This window comes from Hemiscyllium ocellatum, chromosome 23, assembly GCF_020745735.1.
Source record: "Hemiscyllium ocellatum isolate sHemOce1 chromosome 23, sHemOce1.pat.X.cur, whole genome shotgun sequence".
NCBI lineage: Eukaryota > Metazoa > Chordata > Chondrichthyes > Orectolobiformes > Hemiscylliidae > Hemiscyllium > Hemiscyllium ocellatum.
The window spans coordinates 53,269,379-53,289,594 of NC_083423.1; the positions used below are offsets into that span (position 1 = coordinate 53,269,379).

The 20,216-nt window shown below is 45.4% G+C and overlaps 1 protein-coding gene across 1 annotated transcript in view; it reads right to left on the bottom strand.

Annotated features, from left to right (window-relative positions):
• The window catches only part of LOC132826790 (branched-chain-amino-acid aminotransferase, cytosolic-like), a 76,734-nt gene that overhangs the window by 22,275 nt on the left and 34,243 nt on the right, over nt 1-20,216 (bottom strand). The window contains exons 4-7 of the mRNA XM_060843005.1: nt 14,574-14,684; nt 11,875-11,994; nt 10,275-10,438; nt 7,278-7,420 (exon numbers count right to left, since the gene is read on the bottom strand). Coding sequence (XP_060698988.1) covers nt 7,278-7,420; nt 10,275-10,438; nt 11,875-11,994; nt 14,574-14,684 — 538 coding nt within the window. The remainder of the gene's footprint in view (nt 1-7,277; nt 7,421-10,274; nt 10,439-11,874; nt 11,995-14,573; nt 14,685-20,216) is intronic.

A 20,216-nucleotide genomic window follows, 5' to 3' on the forward strand; every position in this document is an offset into this window, starting at 1 on the left:
ACCTGCTGTTGCTTCAGTGTGGGAGGGATGGTTGAGGGCACCCACGCCTCCTTTGAATCCTCCCAAACCCGAAGCCACAAGGAACCAATGTGGCTCCTCCTCCCCAATTTGAGAAGTTCTGGGAGACATCTTTGTGTATCCTTGTGGTCTCCCACCTACACTGGCAGTGCCTTCCTCTTCCTCAGGCACAGGCTCACCCTTCACCGTTGCATGGGACCCCTGGCTATTTACTCTCCGCCTGTGAATCGATTGCACAGACACCTTCAGGGTCATGACCTGCAGTTAGACCCACCTCCAGGGCCCCAACACCCAGTGGAAATGTTCCATCCTGAACACAATTCAGAAAATCTACTAAAACTTTTTAAAATCAAAAGGAGAAAAGACTTGCATTTTTGCAACGTTTTGGCCTCAAGATGATCTACTCTACAGCCTTTCGACAGTGTAGTCACTGTTTTAACATAGGAATGGAGCAACAAATCTGGTTTAGGTCAAATATTGGGCAGTAGTATTTCTCTGTTTTCATGAGTATAGACAAAGCATCCATTTGGTTTGCACGAGGACAGTAGCTGATGTCTCCATCTGATAATGTATTAAAAAGACACAATCGCTATCCGCTCAGCATTGTTTGTGTTCACGGGCAAGGAGGAGGATTTGAAATAGACAGCTTTCTGACTCAAGAGACCCTGCTGCTCCTTATAGTGACTGTAGTGTGGCCAGCCAGCTGGACCTCATTGAATATGGAGTTCCCCAATTGGGGCTGTTACAATCACCTTGTTACAATCACTGCACGACTAGATGAGCAAAGGCAAAACCTTCACTCAGTTCAAATCAAAGCAGCACCACTAAAACATAGTGCCTTCTAAGAGATTCTGCAAAAATGCCGTCCAGATTGAAGGGGAAGGGATAGGCAGATCCTGGCTGAGAGACAAAAAAAATCACCGAGAGCGGGCATAAAGGTACTGCCATCCCACTGCTGCCTCACAGCGCCAGGGACCTGGGTTCAATTCCCGCCTCAGGCGACTGACTGTGTGGAGTTTGCACGTTCTCCCCGTGTCTGCGTGGGTTTCCTCCGGGTGCTCCGGTTTCCTCCCACAGTCCAAAGATGTGCGGGTCAGGTGAATTGGCCATGCTAAATTGCCCGTAGTATTAGGTAAGGGGTATATGTAGGGGTATGGGTGGGTTGCGCTTCGGCGGGTCGGTGTGGACTTGTTGGGCCAAAGGGCCTGTTTCCACATTGTAAGTAATCTAAAAAAAAAATCAGATCAAATCTGACGGCTGGTCTGTGGGCTGGTCTGTGGTTGGGTGCCTTGAGCTTTATAACCTCAACAAAATGACAAAAGTTGAGCTTCAGCGATTGTGAGAATTTGTTTCCTTTTAAAAGACACAGTGTGGTTTGGCCATGGAATTCTTTGTTACAAATGGTAGTGGATGCAGAATCTTTAAAAGGAAATTGGCAAATATTTTGTCAAGAGCATTTTTGAAATGGGCAAATTTTTGAAAATGGACAACGTTTCTGAAATGGGCAAATATTTTGAAAAGATAAAACTTTGTGTGTGTGTGTGTGTGTGTGTACCATGAGATACTGTCAAGGACTTAAACAATTTCTTTGAGACAAACTTTCAGCACGTAGAAAGAGATGTCATCTTTAGATTAGATTTACAGTGTGGAAACAGGCCCTTCGGCCCAACAAGTCCACACCGACCCGCCGAAGCGAAACCTACCCGTACCCCTACATTTACCCCTTACCTAACACTATGGGCAATTTAGCATGGCCAATTCACCTGACCCGCACATCTTTGGACTGTGGGAGGAAACCGGAGCACCCGGAGAAAACCCACGCTGACACGGGGAGAACGTGCAAACTCCACACAGCCAGTCGCCTGAGTCGCTGCTACCTACCGAGAAAACACAGTCAAGGTGACAACTTCAATTTTTGTGTGTGTTTGTTTTAAAACAATAGCTTGCACTTAGCCCACCCTTTCGAGTATACCTCCCTGAGGTGGCTGACAGGACTGTTATCAAACAGATCTTGTCACTGAGACACACGAGGAGGTATTAGGACAGGTGACAAAAAGTTCAGTCAGAACTGGTTTCAAAGGAGTGACTTAACGGAGGAAAAAGACGTGGAGTGGGCTAGGGAGGGAATTTCAGAATTTGGCTCTGAGGCAACTGACAGTACAGCAGCCAACATTGGGGTGTTAAATATCAGGGATGCACAGAATTGGCAGAGCACAAATATCTCTCGAAGGTTAAAGGATTGAAAAAGATCACAGTTAGGGGGAGTTCAGGGCATGGCAGAATTTAGATCCAAGGACATAAATTTTAAAATTAAGGTCACAAATCATCAAAGACATAGGACAGTAGGACAGATGGTTTAGAAGGCACATGGGATCCTTGCATTTATTAGTCAAGGCACTCAATACAAGAGCAAAGAGGGTAAGATGAAGCTGCTTATGACATTAGTTAGGTCACAGTCGGAGAACTGTGTGCAGTTCCTGTCACTATAGGAAGGATGTGATTGCATGGGGAGGGGGGTGGGGGTGCAGGGTGGTGCAGAGGAGATTCACCAAGACGTCGCCTGTGCTGGAGCGAGTCAGTTCTGAACTGAGACTAGATAGCAGGTGATGTTTTCCTTAGAACAGAGAAAACTGAAAGGAGGATTTTCACTGAGGGGCACAGATAGGGAGATAGCCTCCGCAGGAGCAGCCATATTGACAGCACAGATGTAAAGATAAGAAGCAGAAGGTTCAAGAGGGGATTTGAGGAAGAGGTTTTCATCCAGAGGGTTCTGGGTATCTGGGGCTCATTGCCTAAAAGTGTGGGAGAGGCAAGAACCTTCAGGATATTTAGATATATTCAGATCAACACTTGGAATGCCACTGCATACAAGACCACTGGGTCAAGTGCTGGAAAATGAGACTGGAACATCTCATTTGTTTGCTGACCGGTGCAGACACAACGGGCTGAAGGGTCTCTTTCAACCCTGGAAAGATTCTATCACTCCACATCGAAGCCAGTGCTGGTCAGTGAGCACAGAGGTGATTGGGATAACAGGATTCAGTCTGAGTTAGAATGGCAAGAGTTCTAGGCAAAGTCAGTTTTATGGTGGGTGGAAAATGGGAGACCAGGCAGCAGGACATTAAAACAATCAAGCTTTACGGTATGAAGGCAGCAGGTGAAAGCAGGCAATTCTGCTGATGGAGAACATCTAAGCAGTTTGTAATTCAAGTTACACAAAGCGTCCTTTTATTCCACTTTAAACACTTGGGCATTAAGTCTGAATTTTCCTTTAATAGCTGGGATGACAGGCAGATAAATATGGTTGCAGTGAAAAATCTTTTCAGAACGTGGATCTCACAGTACTGTATTGACCTCAAAGATGTATTCAGACTTTGATGGATTGATGTTTGAAATGTGCAAATCCCAAAAGAATTATTCCAGCGATAACTTTCACAGTGCCACGGGACAATACATTGTCGAGCTAGCTTCGTGCATTATAACAAGTTCTAAATAAAATACACTTGTTTCCCCCATAAGGAACAAGAACACGTTCAGCTTGCTTCAGCTTCAATTAAGATGTATTGAGTCCTTACTGGGACTATGGGTGGTTGATCACAGATACCTGCCCTTTCGACTGTGCACGTACAAGTCAGCTGCTCTTTCTGCGGACAATGCAAATCACACTCAACAGATCCAAGACTAAATGTCAGTGTTGTCCCCTGTCATGTTCAGTATGCAACAGCAACAAGTTGAATAAAAAAAACACCTTCAAAACTTTTCAAGGCGCTTCCCAGAATCATTACCAAATAACATTTGGCCCCCAGTCACCGAAGGGGATATTATGGTCGATGACTTATAACTAGTTGAAGGAGGAAGGTTTTAAATAAGCATCTTAGTGTAAACAGAGACAAGTAGGGAGAGAAATGCAAAGTTCAGGTCCTTGATATTCTGAAGGCTGGACTACCAACACCTTTATAAAGCAGCCAGGTACAAAGAAAAGAAATATGCATTTACACAGCATCTTTCATGACAGGAAGCACTGAAAGGCGTAAACAGACAAAAAAAACTGCCACGGAACACCTCAGCAGATAATAGGACAAATGGTCAAATGTTTGGCCACAGAGGCAAGCTTTCAGGAGGACCTAACCGAGAGAGAAAGGTAGAGTAATGGAGAGTGTTCGGTACAGAGTTAGAGATCTAAAGACCATGAAAGGGAAGAACCATGGAGTATGCACGTTCTCTCCATGTCTGCATGGGTTTCTTCCAGGTGCTCCGATTTCCGCCCACAGTCCAAACATATGCAGGTTAGGTGGACTGGCCACGTAAAATTGCTCCATAGTGTCTAGGGCTGTGCAAGCTCGGTGGATTAGCCATGGGGAATGCAGGATATGGTAGGGGCTGGGTTGGGGTGGGATGCTCTTTTGAGGGTCAGTGCAGATTCAATGGACTGATTGGCTTCTTCCTGCACTGTAGGGATCTCTGACGCTATGAAAGCTGAGTGCACAATTACCAATGGAAGAAGAGAAGAGACTGGGATATTTGAGGGCAAAGATTGAAGGAATGGAGAGATTATAGAGACTGAAAGCAGCAAGTTCAGGGGCAGACCTGAAAACCAGTTGAGGAACTAATAACAAATGGAGGGCAACGAGTATAGGCAGGTGGTGAATGGGACTTGGTTCAACACAGGACAAGGGCAGCAGAAAGGTCAGCTCAACGTGGGAGCCCATTAGAAGCACTTTGTAAATGATGCAAAAGCCTGAGTGGGGGTTTCCGAAACAGCTGGCCTGGGATAGGAGTGTAGATGGACAATCTTCAACAAGGAGTAGTTTTGGTAACTGAGAGCATACTTGTCAGGGATTCAGCTCACAATCACCTTGGATGCCTTGGTTGTAAACAGTCTGGTTCAGCCTCAGACAGTGTCCTTGGAGGGAGGAAGTGGGGATGTGACCGGTGACTAGAGAAAGAACATTGTGGCAGCGGCTGGAGACAATGGGTCCCAGTGAAAGACCTCAGGAAAGCAATGCCATCACTGTTTCACTGCCAGGTCTGAGTTCACCAGCAGTGCATTGTGCACGCCCCTGGGAATTACAGCAAATGCCTTCTTGAGCATCCTCCAACCCAACAGAAAATCATTTAAAAACAACCGGAATTCCCAACACATTGTCTCACCTTTCTCTCATTGTGGGAAAGAAAACAAGAAATCACAGGTAATTTATTTGATTGCAACTCATGGGATATTGCTGTGTGAAAATTTCAACAGTGACCACAGCTTCAAATTAAGATTAACTCTAGGCATGATGGGAGGTGGCCCGGGATCAGGAAAGGTGCTACACAAACGTACATCGTAGGGAGAAACAAGTTAGGGCACCTCCTATAACCTGCAGAAAAGCAAACCGTCACACAAGCCCTTCACGGCTATATTTTATTTTGACAATCCTTTTACTCCAGCATTGATAGAACAATTGTCAATACTTCCCATTAAACCACAGAGAGCAGTCAGCTCACAAGATGGGTGCTGGAATATAAGCAAAGAAAAGAGAAAAAAAAAGAAAAAAATATATAACCAGGAGATTAGAATCTTAAACGAAAAGAAGTAATCTGCTAACAGAAACGGAACTTAGTATTAATTTCTGCATTACCACAACTAGGTAAACGATTTCAGCTCTAAGACAATTACATCCTTATTTTGCATCCCTCACCGATTCCATTTGCAAAGTTTTCTCTAAAATCTTTTGCAGTAGGATTAGAGAATATATTTGTGTGCCTGCCTGAGGAAGAGGAGCAACTGGTGTTCCAATACAGGCGCAGCCCAAAGTGAACATCTGAAGGAGACCTGTCAACAATAATTTGGACAGGTCCCTCTATGCTTCATAAGATTAAGCCAACTTCTATTTACTTAATGATATCTCAGTTTGGGTAAAGTAAATGATTGCATACATTTCAGGAAATGTACCAAAGACAAGCTGCAGTTGGTAGGGAATCACATTTATTAGAGAACATCCTCCTCATAAAGTGATCAGGCAAACTCCATTTCCTTTACTATGTATAAAACGACACTGGAATCTCTTTATATTCATCTTGAAGAACTCTGCAGTCTCATAATTAAATCTCAATAACTTCTCAGGTACCTGAAATAATTCCACAGAGGCCGCTATCCTGTCACCAAATCACACGCCTTTTACTTACACGTAGAGGTCTTTGACACTGATCCAGCTCCCTCAGAGCGAGCTCGACCCTGACACTTCTGTCAGCTGGGGCTCCCTGACTGGACCAGATTAACAGCCCCAACTGGGGAACTCACATTCATTGAGATCCACGTGGCTGACCTTGTTACAATCACTACAAGGTATGGGGACCCAATGTGAAATTGGCTACAGGTCAGCTATGATTGGTCTGAATGATAAAAGGGACTGAATAGTAAAGGCCCAAAAGACAGAATGGCCTTGTCCAGTTCCTGATATAAGGTCAGGTTTCAGGTAGAGTGTTAGCATTTCTCTACTTACCCTCAACAGGAGCCACAGAGGTCACCTCCTGCCAGGCTGGTTCGATGCTGAGCTAATTCTGCAATTTACTCAAAAGGATGTTTAACAAACAAACTTGGTGGCATTCTCCTACAAATTTCTCATCCCCAAGCCAAGGTCCTATGCTTCCAGCGGCTGCAGTCCCAAAACTGAGGAATACTGTTCATGTAAACCCAGTCAGAGCCACAAAGCATCAGACTGGACCATTATTCCAGTGCCAACCTTGATGCAGTGGTATCCCTCTGGGACTTATGCCTTAGTGCAGCGACGGAGTTGTGCAACAAATCCAGAGTTGCTTTCTTTCAAACGGTGTGACAAGCCAAGCCCTCCCAGGATGTAAAAGATCCCATGAAGACACTAACTGTCCATACCTCTGAACTAGGAGGCCTGAGAGCTATGTCATAACGTGTCTGAATAGGATGATTAGAAAAATATCCTGTGGCATCATTTTAAAGAGTTGGGTGGGGAGGGGCAGTTCTGCTGGCCAATAATTATCCCTCATCAACAATGTGAAGGCATGGTCAATGGTTTGTGGGATCACGCTGTGCACAAATGGCCAGCCCATGTCTCCTGCAGTGACTGCATCTTAAAAAGTACTCCACTGATTCCGAGACAAACTACAGTTGTGGAAGGCGCTATGTAAATGCAAGCTCATTATGCTCCTTCCTTAATAATATATCAGTCGATGCATTAGGTCCACAAAGCAAAAACTAGATAATGCAAGTGGAAATGAGCTCAGTTTCTGTTATACCGTACCTCCATTCTCATTTATCCAGTAAAGAAACAGGTTCATGGTCCCTGCTTCCGTTATATTGTGTTCGTCTCCATAGAGCCACAAAACCTGTTGACACCCGGCAGCCAACGCTTCAGATTGTGCATAAAGTGAGGCACCATAATTTCTAAAAGAAGACAGAACAGTTAGAACTGAGCATGCTGCTATAAAGTTGCTTCCTGCTCACAGTGGCTTAACGAGAAAAAGCAAGATCTTAGTTTGAACCTGTTGTAGAATCATACTGCCATACAGCACGGATCAGACCTTTCGGCCCAACTCATCCATGCTGACCAGGTTTCCCAAACTAAACTCGTCCCATTGACCTGCATCTGGCCCATATCCCTTAAATCCTTCCTTTTCATGAACCTGTCCAAATGCCTTTTAAATGCTGTAACTGAACCTGCATCTACCACTTCCTCTGGCAGTTCATTCTACATACGAACCACTCTCTGTGTGAACAATTTAACCCTGAAGTCCTTTTTCAATCTTTTGTCTCTCACCTTAAACCTATGCCCTTTAGATTTAAACTCCCCTATCCTTTGGTCAAGATCTAGGCTATTCACCCTACCTTCATGATTTTATAAACCCCAAAAGGTCACCCCACAACCTCCTCCACTCCAGAAAAAAAAATCCCAGCCCATCTAGGGTCTCCTTATAACTTAAACCCTCCACTGCTGGTGACATCCTTGTAAATCGTTTATGTGCCCTTTCCAAATTAATAATATCCTTCCTATAGCAGGGTTACCCAGGCCCTGGGGGACAAGCCTAGTTATCAGTAACACCATGGCTGCCGAGGCTGAGATATGAACTCCTTTCCTTCTGAGTCACAAGGCTGAGATTCAAGTCCCACTCAAGGCCATGAACGCAAAAAGATTTGCAATGATATAGGATTTTGCATGACCACCGCACATCTTGCTTCAATGTGTAAATTCGGCAGCCAATGTTGCATTCAGTAAACTCCAGAAACAACCAAGTGATAGTAACCAGTGTGCTTTTCGTGGTGTTGACTAAGAGATGGACAATGGCCAAGTTCCCGGAAAGAAATCCCCTGCTCTTCTTCGAAGCAGAATCCATGGGATTTGTTAGATCGATCCAACAAGCAGACAGGGTGAAGGTTCAGTAAACAGCAGCTCTCAGTGTTGCTCTGGAGAGTCAACTAGGGTTTTTGAGCATAAGCCCTGGACTGGGACTTGAACCCAGAGCCTTATGACTCAGGGATAACAGAGAATTCAGTACTCAGCACAGCACTGAGGGAGTGTCGCATTGCCCAGCATGCTGGCTTTTTGGACACAGTAATAATTTGAGGCTTCATCTGTCTTCTCAGGTGGACACAAAGGATTCCCCAGCACTATTTCAAAGATTTTGATTTATTATTGTCACATGTACCTAGGTACAGGGAAATGTTTTGTTCTGTGTTTAGCACAAGCAGGTCATATCGCAAAAGGGTAATAGACCAAGGTGAGGGATACAATGTTACAGCTGCAGAGAAGCTGCACAAAGAGCGAGATCAACATTAAATTTAATATTTGAGGGGTCTATTCAGAAGCCTAACAGCAGCGAGGAAGAAACTGTGGTTAAACCTTTGTATCTCCCAACGGAAGAGATTGGAAGAGATTGTAACTGGGGTGGAAGGGGTCTTTAACGACATTGGCTGCCTACCTGAAGCAGTGAGAACTGTAAATAGAGTCAGTGGATGGAAGGTTGGTTCGCATGACTGACTGCACTGTGTTCACAGCTTTCTGTAGTTTCTTACGATCCTGGGCAGAGCAGTTGCTGAACCATTCTCCCTAGTATTTTGGCCAATAATTATCTCAGACCCAGAATCATACTCAACACGCCATCTGACCAGTAACACACTGATATTTCTGGGCGCTTGCTGCGTGTATGTCGGGTGCGACGGTAATCAGACTTCATTGGCTGTGAAGTACAGTGAGACAAACAACAGTCATGAAAGACACTATATAAATGTAAGTCTTCCTGTTTCACTGCTGGTCAAGGTTGGTAAAGGAGCCATGGAAATACTGAGAATGGCAGTCTTCAGGTGAAGGAACATCAGAAAACCTTGACAAGGATATTGCTGCCAGGGTTAGAGGGTTTGAGCTGTAGGGAGAGGCTGAACAGGCTGGGGCTTTTTTCCCTGGATCGTCGGAGGCTGAGGGGTGACTTTATAGAGGTTTATAAAATCATGGGGGGCATGAAAAGGGTAAAATAGACAAGTCTTTTCCCTGCAGTGAGGTAGTCCAGAACTAGAGGGTGTAGGTTTATGGTGAGAGGGGAAAGGTTTAAAAGGGACCTAAGGGGCAACGTTTTCACACAGAGGGTGGTGCGTGGATGGAATGAGCTGTCAGAGGAGATAGTGGAGGCTGGTACAATTACAACATATAAAAGGCATCCAAATGGGTACATGAATAGGAAGGATGTAGAGGGATATGGGCCAAATGCTGGCAAATGGAACTAGCTTGATTTCGGATATCTGGTCGGCATGGACTAGTTGGACCGAGGAGTCTGTTTCCGTGCAGCACATCTCTATGACTCGATGAACCATATGCAATTGCACTCACCCTGGTTAAATGCTGTACCGGTTTGTATCGGGGCCAGACTAAATTCAAGGAGGACAAGATCACAGGGTCTTGGTGCATTGTTGCAATTGCAACGAATCTGATTTATGCCAGATTCCACTGTCTTCCATTATACACACTTGTTCTGACTTGTTCCCTCTATTCCCTTCTCCCTCAATCCCCGAATTGCACTTGTTGCCTAGAAGGTGTCTCCTCACTTTCCTTGTTCCAGCACTCGTGCTGCCATCCTATCCCCCATATCTACCACTCACAAATTTCCTTAGCCTGTCCCGGATTTGTAAATGTATCCCATTCGTGCCTAAAAATAGAAAAGCAGATGGGTGCAAACTACGTGGGGGTCATTTGGAGGCATTGTAAAGGGCTGTTTAGGTGTTCATTGTGGGCTACTATTGACGTACATACCCTCCGACCTTGCAGTCTCCCGTTCCTCCTTTCCATGCCCGGACATATTTCGGATCTGCCCAAAGGGACACAGAATCCAAGGTCCCCTTTGTGAAATAAGGTCCGACTGGACTGAGGATCACATACAGCAACGCTTTTGTCGTTATCTTCAATCCAAGAGAAGGCTGTGATTCAAAGTGGAAAGTGAGAAGGAATTGGCAGGAGCTAAAACACAGTCTTCAGCAGCTGTGTCACCCTAACCCTCTGGACCCATAGTGTTCCCATCCTGCGGGATTGTGCTGGAGGCTCCCAGAAGTTAGAGATTCATTCAACAGGAAACGTTCCCGGAGGGGAAATCATTGGGACCTCCAAAACAAGAAGGGGGCAGGATAGTGAGGTTTCTTGCGATACCACCCAAAGAGTCAATGGATAGCCAGACCCACTCCTGCTGATCACAGCAGCTGTCACTCCACCTCTCCTTTCCTCCAGCTACATGAAGCCCCAAGGGGGCATTAACCAGTGGAGATGGGACAGCGCCAACGGGGAAACCATGGTGACAGTCTCCATCCAGGAAACCAAGCGACGGTCTCCATCTGGGAAACCATGGTGACAGTCACCAACTGGGAAACTATGGTGACAGTCTCCATCCAGGAAACCATGGTGACAGTCTCCATCCAGGAAACCATGGCGACCATCTCCAACTGGGAAACCATGGTGATGGTGTCTATCTGGGACACTGTGGCGAGTCTCCAACTGGGAATCATGGTGAGCTCTCTGCCACATAATGTAGGGAATATATTCCATTTGAACCAATTTAGGGTCAATCGATGGCAGCAATGGTGGGGGTGGGCACGTTGCCTCAACCTAACTGAGTCCATCTCCCATAGTCCACAACCTGAAAAACCAGAATGGAGTCTTATCTTTTCCCCAATTAGATCCTGTGAAGGGAGACCGCTTGCAGCAGTCTCTATGGCCCAGAAGCCACCAGCTTCTGATGGACTTCAACATCGCAGCCTGCAATTCACTGAGGAGTCTCGACACTCAACGTTAAATGAGCTAATTGGAGCTCCATCTAGCCACACCTACAAACACCGCACAGCCTGGTGCATCTACAAACAGATGTCAATGCGCGCTGCACATGACAGCATGTGCAGATCTGTATATAAACAGAGCTGGAAAAACATGAATTTACATCCCAACATTTGGCAGGCAGTGACCTAATGGTATTATCACAAGGTTATTAATCCAGAAAGTTGGCTAATGTTCTGGGGACCTGGGTTCAAATCCCGCCACAACTTGGATTGAATAAAGATCTGGAATTAACAGCCTCGTGATGACAATACAAGCTTTGTCCATTGGCAGAAACGCCGGTCTGGTTCACTGATGTCCATTGGGGAAGGAAACTGCCGTCCTTGCCCACTCTGGCCTACATGTGACTCCAGACCCACAGCAGTGTGGTTGACTCTCAACTGCCCTCTGGGCAATGAGGAATGGACAATAAATACTGGCCCAGCCAATGATGCCACCGCCTTTGAAATGAATATAAAAAAAAGATACAATTGCCCTTTCCCCTTCTCCAAAACACAACACACGCAGCCAGTCCGATTTCAGGTATTCTCACCTCTGTTCCGATGAAGACTGGTCGAATGTAGAGACTGGCAGCATTTGAATATGGAACCCACTCCCTGTCTATCTCCACCAGCTTCCTGATGCACTCCAAGAGCTCTTTGGGATCAAAGACCTAGTAAAGGAAAGACCTCTTCAGACTGAATTCATTTGGTGCAGAAAACAAGTCAGGAAACAATCGCTGAAACTAATCAATAACTGCTGATAAGATTATTGTCCAGTGTAGATAGAAGGAAGCCTGGCCAATGTTACCAAACATGGCTTCAAAGATTGAAGATTTTAACTGTTACCGTCTGCACTTAATATCTACCAGGATGTTTCCGCCTCCGGTGGAAAATGGAGGTTCTTGTTTGATAACCCATTTGGGCTGAATAGGAGAAAGTGAGGACTGCCGATCTGGAGATCAACGTCGAAAAGTGTGGCGCTGAAAAAGCACAGCAGGTCAGGCAGCATCCAAGGAGCAGGAGAGTTGACGTTTCGGACATAAACCCACCATCAGGAATGGGGTGGCGGGTTATGGAGGAGGTGGGCAAGGGGGGGGGGGGGGTGCTAAGAGATAAACAGGAGGGCGGGGGGACTGAGGGGAATGTAGCTAGGAATGCAATAGATAGACAAAGCTGGAGGGTGAGGGTGATAGGTCAAAGCGGAGGGTGGAGTACTTAGGTGGGAAGGAAGATGGACAGGTAGGACAGTTCTAGAGGGCGGTGCCAAATTGGAAGTTGAATCTGAGATGAGGTGGGGGAGGGGAGATGAGGAAACTGGTGAAATCGACACGGATGCTGTGTGGTTGCAGAGGCCAAGGTGGAAGATGAGGCATCCTTCCTCCAGGCATCGGGTGGCTTGGATTCGGCGGTGGAGGAGGCGCAGGATTTGCATATTCTTGGTGGAGAGGGACAGGGTGGTGGGGTTGTTGGGTACATGTGTCCCAGAGATGTTTCCTGAAATGCTCCGAAGTTGGCGTCCTGGCCCTCCAATGTAGAAGAGACCACTTCCAGAGGAACGGACACAGTAAGTGAGGTGGGAGGATGTACAGGAAAATCTCTGCCTGGTATGGAAGGATCCAATGGGGCCTTGGGTAGAGGGGAGATGGGGACGTGTGGGTGCAGATTTAAAACCTCTTGCAGTGACAAGAGACCTTGTACTGGAGGTTCACAGCTCCTTGAAAGTAGAGGTGCAGGTAGGTAGGTTAGTGAAGAAGGTGTTTGGTATGCTTTCCTTTATAGGTCAGAGCATCAAATATAGGAGTTGGGAGGTCATGCTGCAGCTGTGCAGGACATTGGTTAGGTCACTTTAGGAATATTGCATGCAATTCTGGTCTCCCTGCAAGAGGAAGGATGTTGTGAAACCTGCAAGGGTTCAGAAAAGATTTACAAGGATGTTGCCAGGGTTGGAGGATTGGACATATAGGGAGAGACTGAACAGGCTGGGGCTGTTTTCCTTGGAGCGTTAGAGGCGACCTTATTGAGGTTTATAAAATCATGAGGGGCACAGATAGGGCAAATAGACAAGGTCGTTTCCCTGTGGTGGGGCAGTCCAGAACAAGAGGGCATAGCTTTAAGGTGAGAAGCGAAAAATTTAAAAGGGACCTCAGGGGCAACTTTTTCATGCAGTGGGTGGTGCGTGTATGGAATGCCAGAGGAAGTGATGGAGGTTACTGCAATTACAACATTTAAAAGGCATCTGAATGGGTACATAAATAGGAAGGGTTTAAAGGGATATGGATCAACTGCTGGCAAATGGGACTAGATTCGGTTGGGATATCTGGTCGGCATGGATGAGTTGGACCAAAGGGTGTCTTTCTCTGTCCATCTCTATGACATATCCAGTGCTTCACATACTACAGCTACCTCCATCAAAAGACTGTGCATGCTGGGATTCAATGGAAACTTTCAAGAAGGTGACAAGTTTTTGTTTGGAAAGATGTCCGGGAAAATGTGACTAACACAAGTTGAGGTACAAATTGGATTGTACCATTGTCTGAATGTCTACGCCTCACGCTTTGTTGTCAGAAATGGTGCCACTTGGAATTTGGCCTAATGGCCATTCCTGGTGCCAGGGTGGTATCTGCAACTTCCTGCCTGTATGTGGCACAGGCAAAGAGTTATATGAGCTGTTTGCTGCCACCAGTCCTTCACTGACTATACTGTATCCAAAGCACGTCTAATGATCAGTGGTAAAGGACAGACAGCACTGGTGAGTCTAAACAGAATGGGAACTTGTCTCAGTTAATGTTTTTATGCACGATAGCAATAAGTGCAGTTTACACAACTAATCAGGCAATGCACAGAGTACAATACCATCTGTAGAATTCCTTGTCTTAATGTATAGACTGTTAATATATTTAGATTGGGTGGAAGAATTGCAACAATTACCTTATGCAACAGTTACCTAATGCACCATGTCGTGCAAGAATAGAGCACTAATGAAAGCTCTATTTGCTTGTTACAGAATGTGTGATTTGGTTACATTACTGAGGTACACCATATTCAAGGCATTGACAGTAACTGGTCAGTGCAGGTAAACCGCTGTTGCATGTCGCTGCAACATTGCATGGATGTGCAGCCGTGCAGTGACCTGAGAAGTCATGGAGGGGGTTTGTTCTGTCATTAAGACCACACGTGCACAGTGCAAACAAACTGAAAGGGACGGCAACTGGGGAAAGTAACAGGCAACAATAACAGTCTGTGTACTCACAGGTAAACAGGATCGAATGGCCGACTGCAGCATCCTCTGCATATTCAACATGGGTCGGAACAGGCGAATCTTATTATCCACTCCGCGGTAGGCTTTCAGCCCTTCAAACAACTGTGAAGAGATGGCAGGTGAAGCAAGAGGTCATTTCATGCAACTCTCTCTGTCAGGTGATACCACGGTTAGTTAGCAAAAAGAAATCGCAGTTACTGGTGAATCCCACACTTGCATCCTTCACTGTAAGACTGCACTCTCCCTTTAACTGGTGAGTGAGCAATGCACCGGATCGTAGCTCAGTCAATATTCCCTCGTCTCCTGGCTGACTTCACAGAAGCAAATTCACCGCCACCCTTGCTGCTAATTCTGGGATCCTCCTGTGGGTCACCGAGTGGCCACACATTCTCACCCTGCGCGTCAGATGTGGCAGACTGGCTGCTAAACGTGGGGTCATTGAGAGTCCCTCAGCACTGCCCTTACCCTCAGGACAAAACCAGTGGTTTTCCCCTCCAGGGCAATCGACAGCCTTCCTGAGGGAGCATCTAGAGGATTTCCTGCTGTCCTCCATCTACCCTTACCCCACCAATATCCCCACGGCACCACCTCCACCATCCCCCAGTCATTGACTGACAATCTCCACCAATCTAACCACTCGTGCCAATCATTTCCCCACCCTTAACCTTGACCCTTTCTCCTTCCAGGTACCCCAAGTGGTGCAGCCTGGCCAGGCATGGGAAGGACATCAGGAAGAAACAGATGATAGCAACCCAGCACCATCATTTCATCTCACTGCAGCTGTTACATGCAAGCTCAGTCAGAGACAGTGTGGAACGACAGCAAAACTCCAATCCGCCTGCGTTCTCAGTGCACTGCCACACCACCGGAAGACCAAGGCAAACATTGGAGGGCAGGAGAAATGGCTGAACTGCCTACCCCTTCGCTGTCTCCAACATCTCTTCAGTATCTGTGGGCAGGACAAAGTCAGCAACTCGAAGCAGGCTAGGCAGTCTTATGCAGACGCCGTGAAGAAGACAGCGAGGACTTCTTTCAGCCCCTGCCACGCTGTTCCTGCAACTTTCAACAACGACAAAAAGCAGCAAACAGGAATCAAAGCAACAGTCAGAAGAAATCAACTAAACTCACTTGAAAATGTTTGATGTGTTGGATTGGCTGGACAAAGTTAAAAATTACACAACACCAGGTAACAGACTAATTTGGAAGCACTAGCTTTTGGAGCGCTGCTCCTTCATCAGGTGGTTGTGGAGCAGGATCGTAGGACATCGACTTTACAGCAACAGGATAAGACCGTAAGACATAGGAGTGGAAGTAAGGCCATTCGGCCCATCGAGTCCACTCCGCCATTCAATCATGGCTGATGGGCATTTCAACTCCACTTACCCGCATTCTACCCGTAGCCCTTAATTCCTTGTGACATCAAGAATTTATCAATCTCTGCCTTGAAGACATTTAGCGTCCCGGCCTCCACTGCACTCTGTGGCAATGAATTCCATAGGCCCACCACTCGCTGGCTGAAGAAATGTCTCCGCATTTCTGTTCTGAATTGACCCCCTCTAATTCTAAGGCTGTGTCCACGGGTCCTAGTCTCCTTGTCTAATGGAAACAATTGCTAGCATCCACCCTTTCCAAGCCATGTATTATCTTGTAAGTTTCTATTAAGTGTCCCCTTAATCTTCTAAACTCCAATGAATACAATCCCAGGATCCTCAGCCATTCCTCGTATGTTAGACCTACCATTCCAGGGATCATCCGTGTGAATCTCCGCTGGACATGCTCCAGTGCCACTATGTCCTTCCTGAGGTGTGGGGACCAAAACTGGACACAGTACTCCAAATGGGGCCTAACCAGAGCTTTATAAAGTCTCAGTAGCACAACGGTACTTTTATATTCCAACCCTCTTGTGATAACTGACAACATTGCATTCGCTTTCTTAATCACGGACTCAACCTGCATGTTTACCTTTACAGAATCCTTGACTAGCACTCCCAGATCCCTTTGTACTTTGGCTTTATGAATTTTCTCACCGTTTAGAAAGTAGTCCATGCTTGTATTATTTTTTCCAAAGTGCAAGACCTCGCATTTGCTCACATTGAATTCCATCAGCCATTTCCTGGACCACCCTCCCAAACTGTCTAGATATTTCTGCAGCCTCCCCATTTCCTCAGTACTACCTGCCTGTCCACCTAACTTCGTATCATCAGCAAACACCGCTAGAATGCCCCCAGTCCCTTCATCCAGATCATTAATATATAACGTGAACAGCTGTGGCCCTAACACTGAATCCTGCGGGACTCCGTTTGTCACCAGCTGCCATTCCGAAAAAGAACCTTTTATCCCAACTCTCTGCCTTCTGTCAGACAGCCAATCCTCAATCCATACCAGTAGCTCACCTCGAACACCATGGGCCCTCACCTTGTTCAACAGCCTCCCGTGAAGCACCTTATCAAAGGCCTTTTGGAAGTCTCGATAGACCACATCCACTGGGTTTCCTTGGTCTAACCTACTTGTCACCTCTTCAAAGAATTTTAACAAGTTTGTCAGGCACGACCTCCCCTTACTAAATCCATGTTGACTTGTTCTAATCCGACCCCGCTCTTCCAAGAATTTAGAAACCTTATCCTTAATGAGGATTCTAGAATTTTACCAACAACCGAGGTTAGGCTAATTGGCCTAAAATTTTCCATCTTTTGTCTTGATCCTTTCCTGAACAAGGGGGTTACAACAGCGATCTTCCAATCATCCAGAACTTTCCCTGACTCGTGACTTTTGAAAGATCTCAACTAACGCCTCCGCTATTTCCTCAGCCACCTCCCTCAGAACTCTATGATGTAGCCCATCGGGGCCAAGAGATTTATCAATTTTAAGACCTTTTAGCTTTTCTAGCACTTTCTCTTTTGTAATGGCAACCATGCTCAACTTAGCCCCCAGACTCCCTTTAATTGTTGGGATATTACTCATGTCTTCCACTGTGAAGACTGATGCAAAGTACTTATTAAGTTCTCCAGCTATTTCCTTATCTCCCATCACTAGGCTTCCAGCATCAGTTTGAAGTGGCCCAATGTCTACTTTTGCCTGTCGTTTGTTTCTTATGTATTGAAAGTAACTTTTACCATCATTTCTAATAGCCTACCTTCGTATTGCAGTGTCATACAACTGAAATGATACATTGAACAAACCTAGATTGCTATTAAGTCTTTTATCCTTTAGAATGGTTTGCAGATTTTGGTTCATTACTATACAAATCCCAGAACTTCTTTTAAGTTTTTGCCACAGGTGCCATTTCAGCGTTTGAAGAATGTAGGCAGGACCCCAGTCATGACTCCAGCCTAATTTCTCATCCACATTCTTTCAGTTGTGCTGCACACTTGCAGTTTCTGAGAAGAACCACAAGAGGATGATGGAGACCACCTCCTGGTGAAATATCACGGTCTCGGGTACAAGTAGAGAGCAGCAGCCGCAGTTTGTTCTCACTAGGCAACAACTTGCAATAACTGTAAAACCTTTTAGAATCACACATTCGCCAAAAATATGACACTGCAACTTAACACAACCTCTATATTATAATATTAACAGGTTTTAGTTTTTAACTAGCAACCTCATGTTAACAATTTAATCAAATCTTCCCAATATGTGATGCAATAAGTACAATTCCTACTACATAATATGTAATGGCTTTGTTTAATTCACCTTGATTTGCGAATGTTTGGCATTTATATTCATTTTACATACTTTAGGTTTTCACAGATCACATTTAACTTCCCAAATAAGTTCAGTGGGAAGTAATTTCATCTCAAAATCAGGAACGCAAATATTAAACCCAAAATGACACTCTTGCGTGGTGCTGAGGGAGTGCTGCACTACTGGAGGTGCTGAGTTTTAGACGAGGTGTTAAATCAAGGCCTCTCAGACAGATATGAAAGATTTCCTAATTACCGGTCGAAGAACAGTGAGGCAGGGGCCCTGATGCTCTTCCCCAAATAACAATTGTCCATTAACTAAATAGCAGCAAAACATATCACTCGATCATTTATTTCACTGCTGTGTGTGACATCATCTGTGTGCAAGTTGGTTTCCAGTAAGCCAATGGCTGGGTTTACAGGATGTTCTCCTTTATTACGAGAAGAATTGAACATACTAGTAAGGGCATTCTTTCATACACAATAGGATGAATGGCCTCCTTCAGAACGGTAAAATTCCATGACTCTACATTACGCTTCAGTTATTAGGGAAGCCACTTCAGAATACGGTGTGCAGTTTGGCATCCTTGTTTAAGAAAGGATGTCAATGCATTAGAGGTGGCTCAAAGGAGGTTTACCAGATTGAAACCTGGAATGATGAGAAATCTTAGAACCAAACACTGGACATGCTGGGCTTATTTTCACTACAGTTGTGAAGAACAAGACAATTTGACGACCTAGTGGCATTATCGTTGGACTGTCAATCCAGAGAGCCAGACAATGTTCTGGGGACCCAGGTTTGAATTCTGCCATAGCTGAATGTGCAAGCAAAGTTAAATTTTTTTAATATAAATCAGCAGTTAAGAATCCACTGATGACCATGAATCTGTTGTCGATTGTTGGAATAGCCCATCCGGTTCATTAATTTCCTTCAGGGAAGGAAGTGGGGTTAGGCTGATTCTTATAAGGCAAGGAAATTGTTAAGGATTATCGGGGATAAACGGGAATGTCAAATTCAAAACGTAACTTGATCAGCCGTGTTCTTATTGAATGGTGGGTTTGAGCCTACTCCTTCTGGACACAGATCAGAGGCTACCACTGCCAAGGTGTTCCAGTTAAATGGATCACTCAGGTTCTCTGGGACTCTGTCCAGGTAATTCTGTTATTTAGCTCCCACTCCTCACCTACTTCCCATTGGCCCATCCATGCCAATCCATATCATTATCCACCTCTAATGGCTGCTCATACCCCACAAGCCAATCAGTTCTCTTTATGATCCCACCAATGGTCCTTCATGGTTCCACAATTACCCATACATCTCTTCCTCTCCCTGACATCCTCCATGTCAACTCATTGCACTTTGACGTCCATGCATCAGATACGCACTCTGTACAAAACCAGTAAACCCTACAATAGCAATGACATGTGTGGGTTTGTTTAAAAAAAAAGCCATCCATAACGCCCTTCAAAAACTCCTGTTACTTGTCACATGTAAACTAACTAGACCTTTAAAGTACCAATGGCAGAAATAATAAGCAGTTGGCAGTGATTTATATCAATAACCATCCAGCCAGTGACAAGATAAATCACAGAGGCAGACCTATAAATCAAGCAACCTTTTCCCGACTGCTCGCTGGTTCAATAAAGTAATGGGAGACAAAACTGCTCAGTTGAGGCCCCACCCAATCTCTCTGGCAAGAGCACCGTGCAAGCGTCAACATGTCACTCCTCAAATACCTTGGCCTGCCCGCTGATGGCAACAGACTGAGGATTATAGAGTAACCACCTTACCTAAAACCTTAAAGGATCTCACGCAAAGTGTCAAGAAAACTGTTCGAATGCAAGAAAGAAATTTAAACTCGAATTACTAGAACATTCTGGGCCTTCAGAGCATTTTCAAATTAATGACATAATTGGGATTCCCCAGGCAAATGTGGCAGCAAAGTTTGTGCAA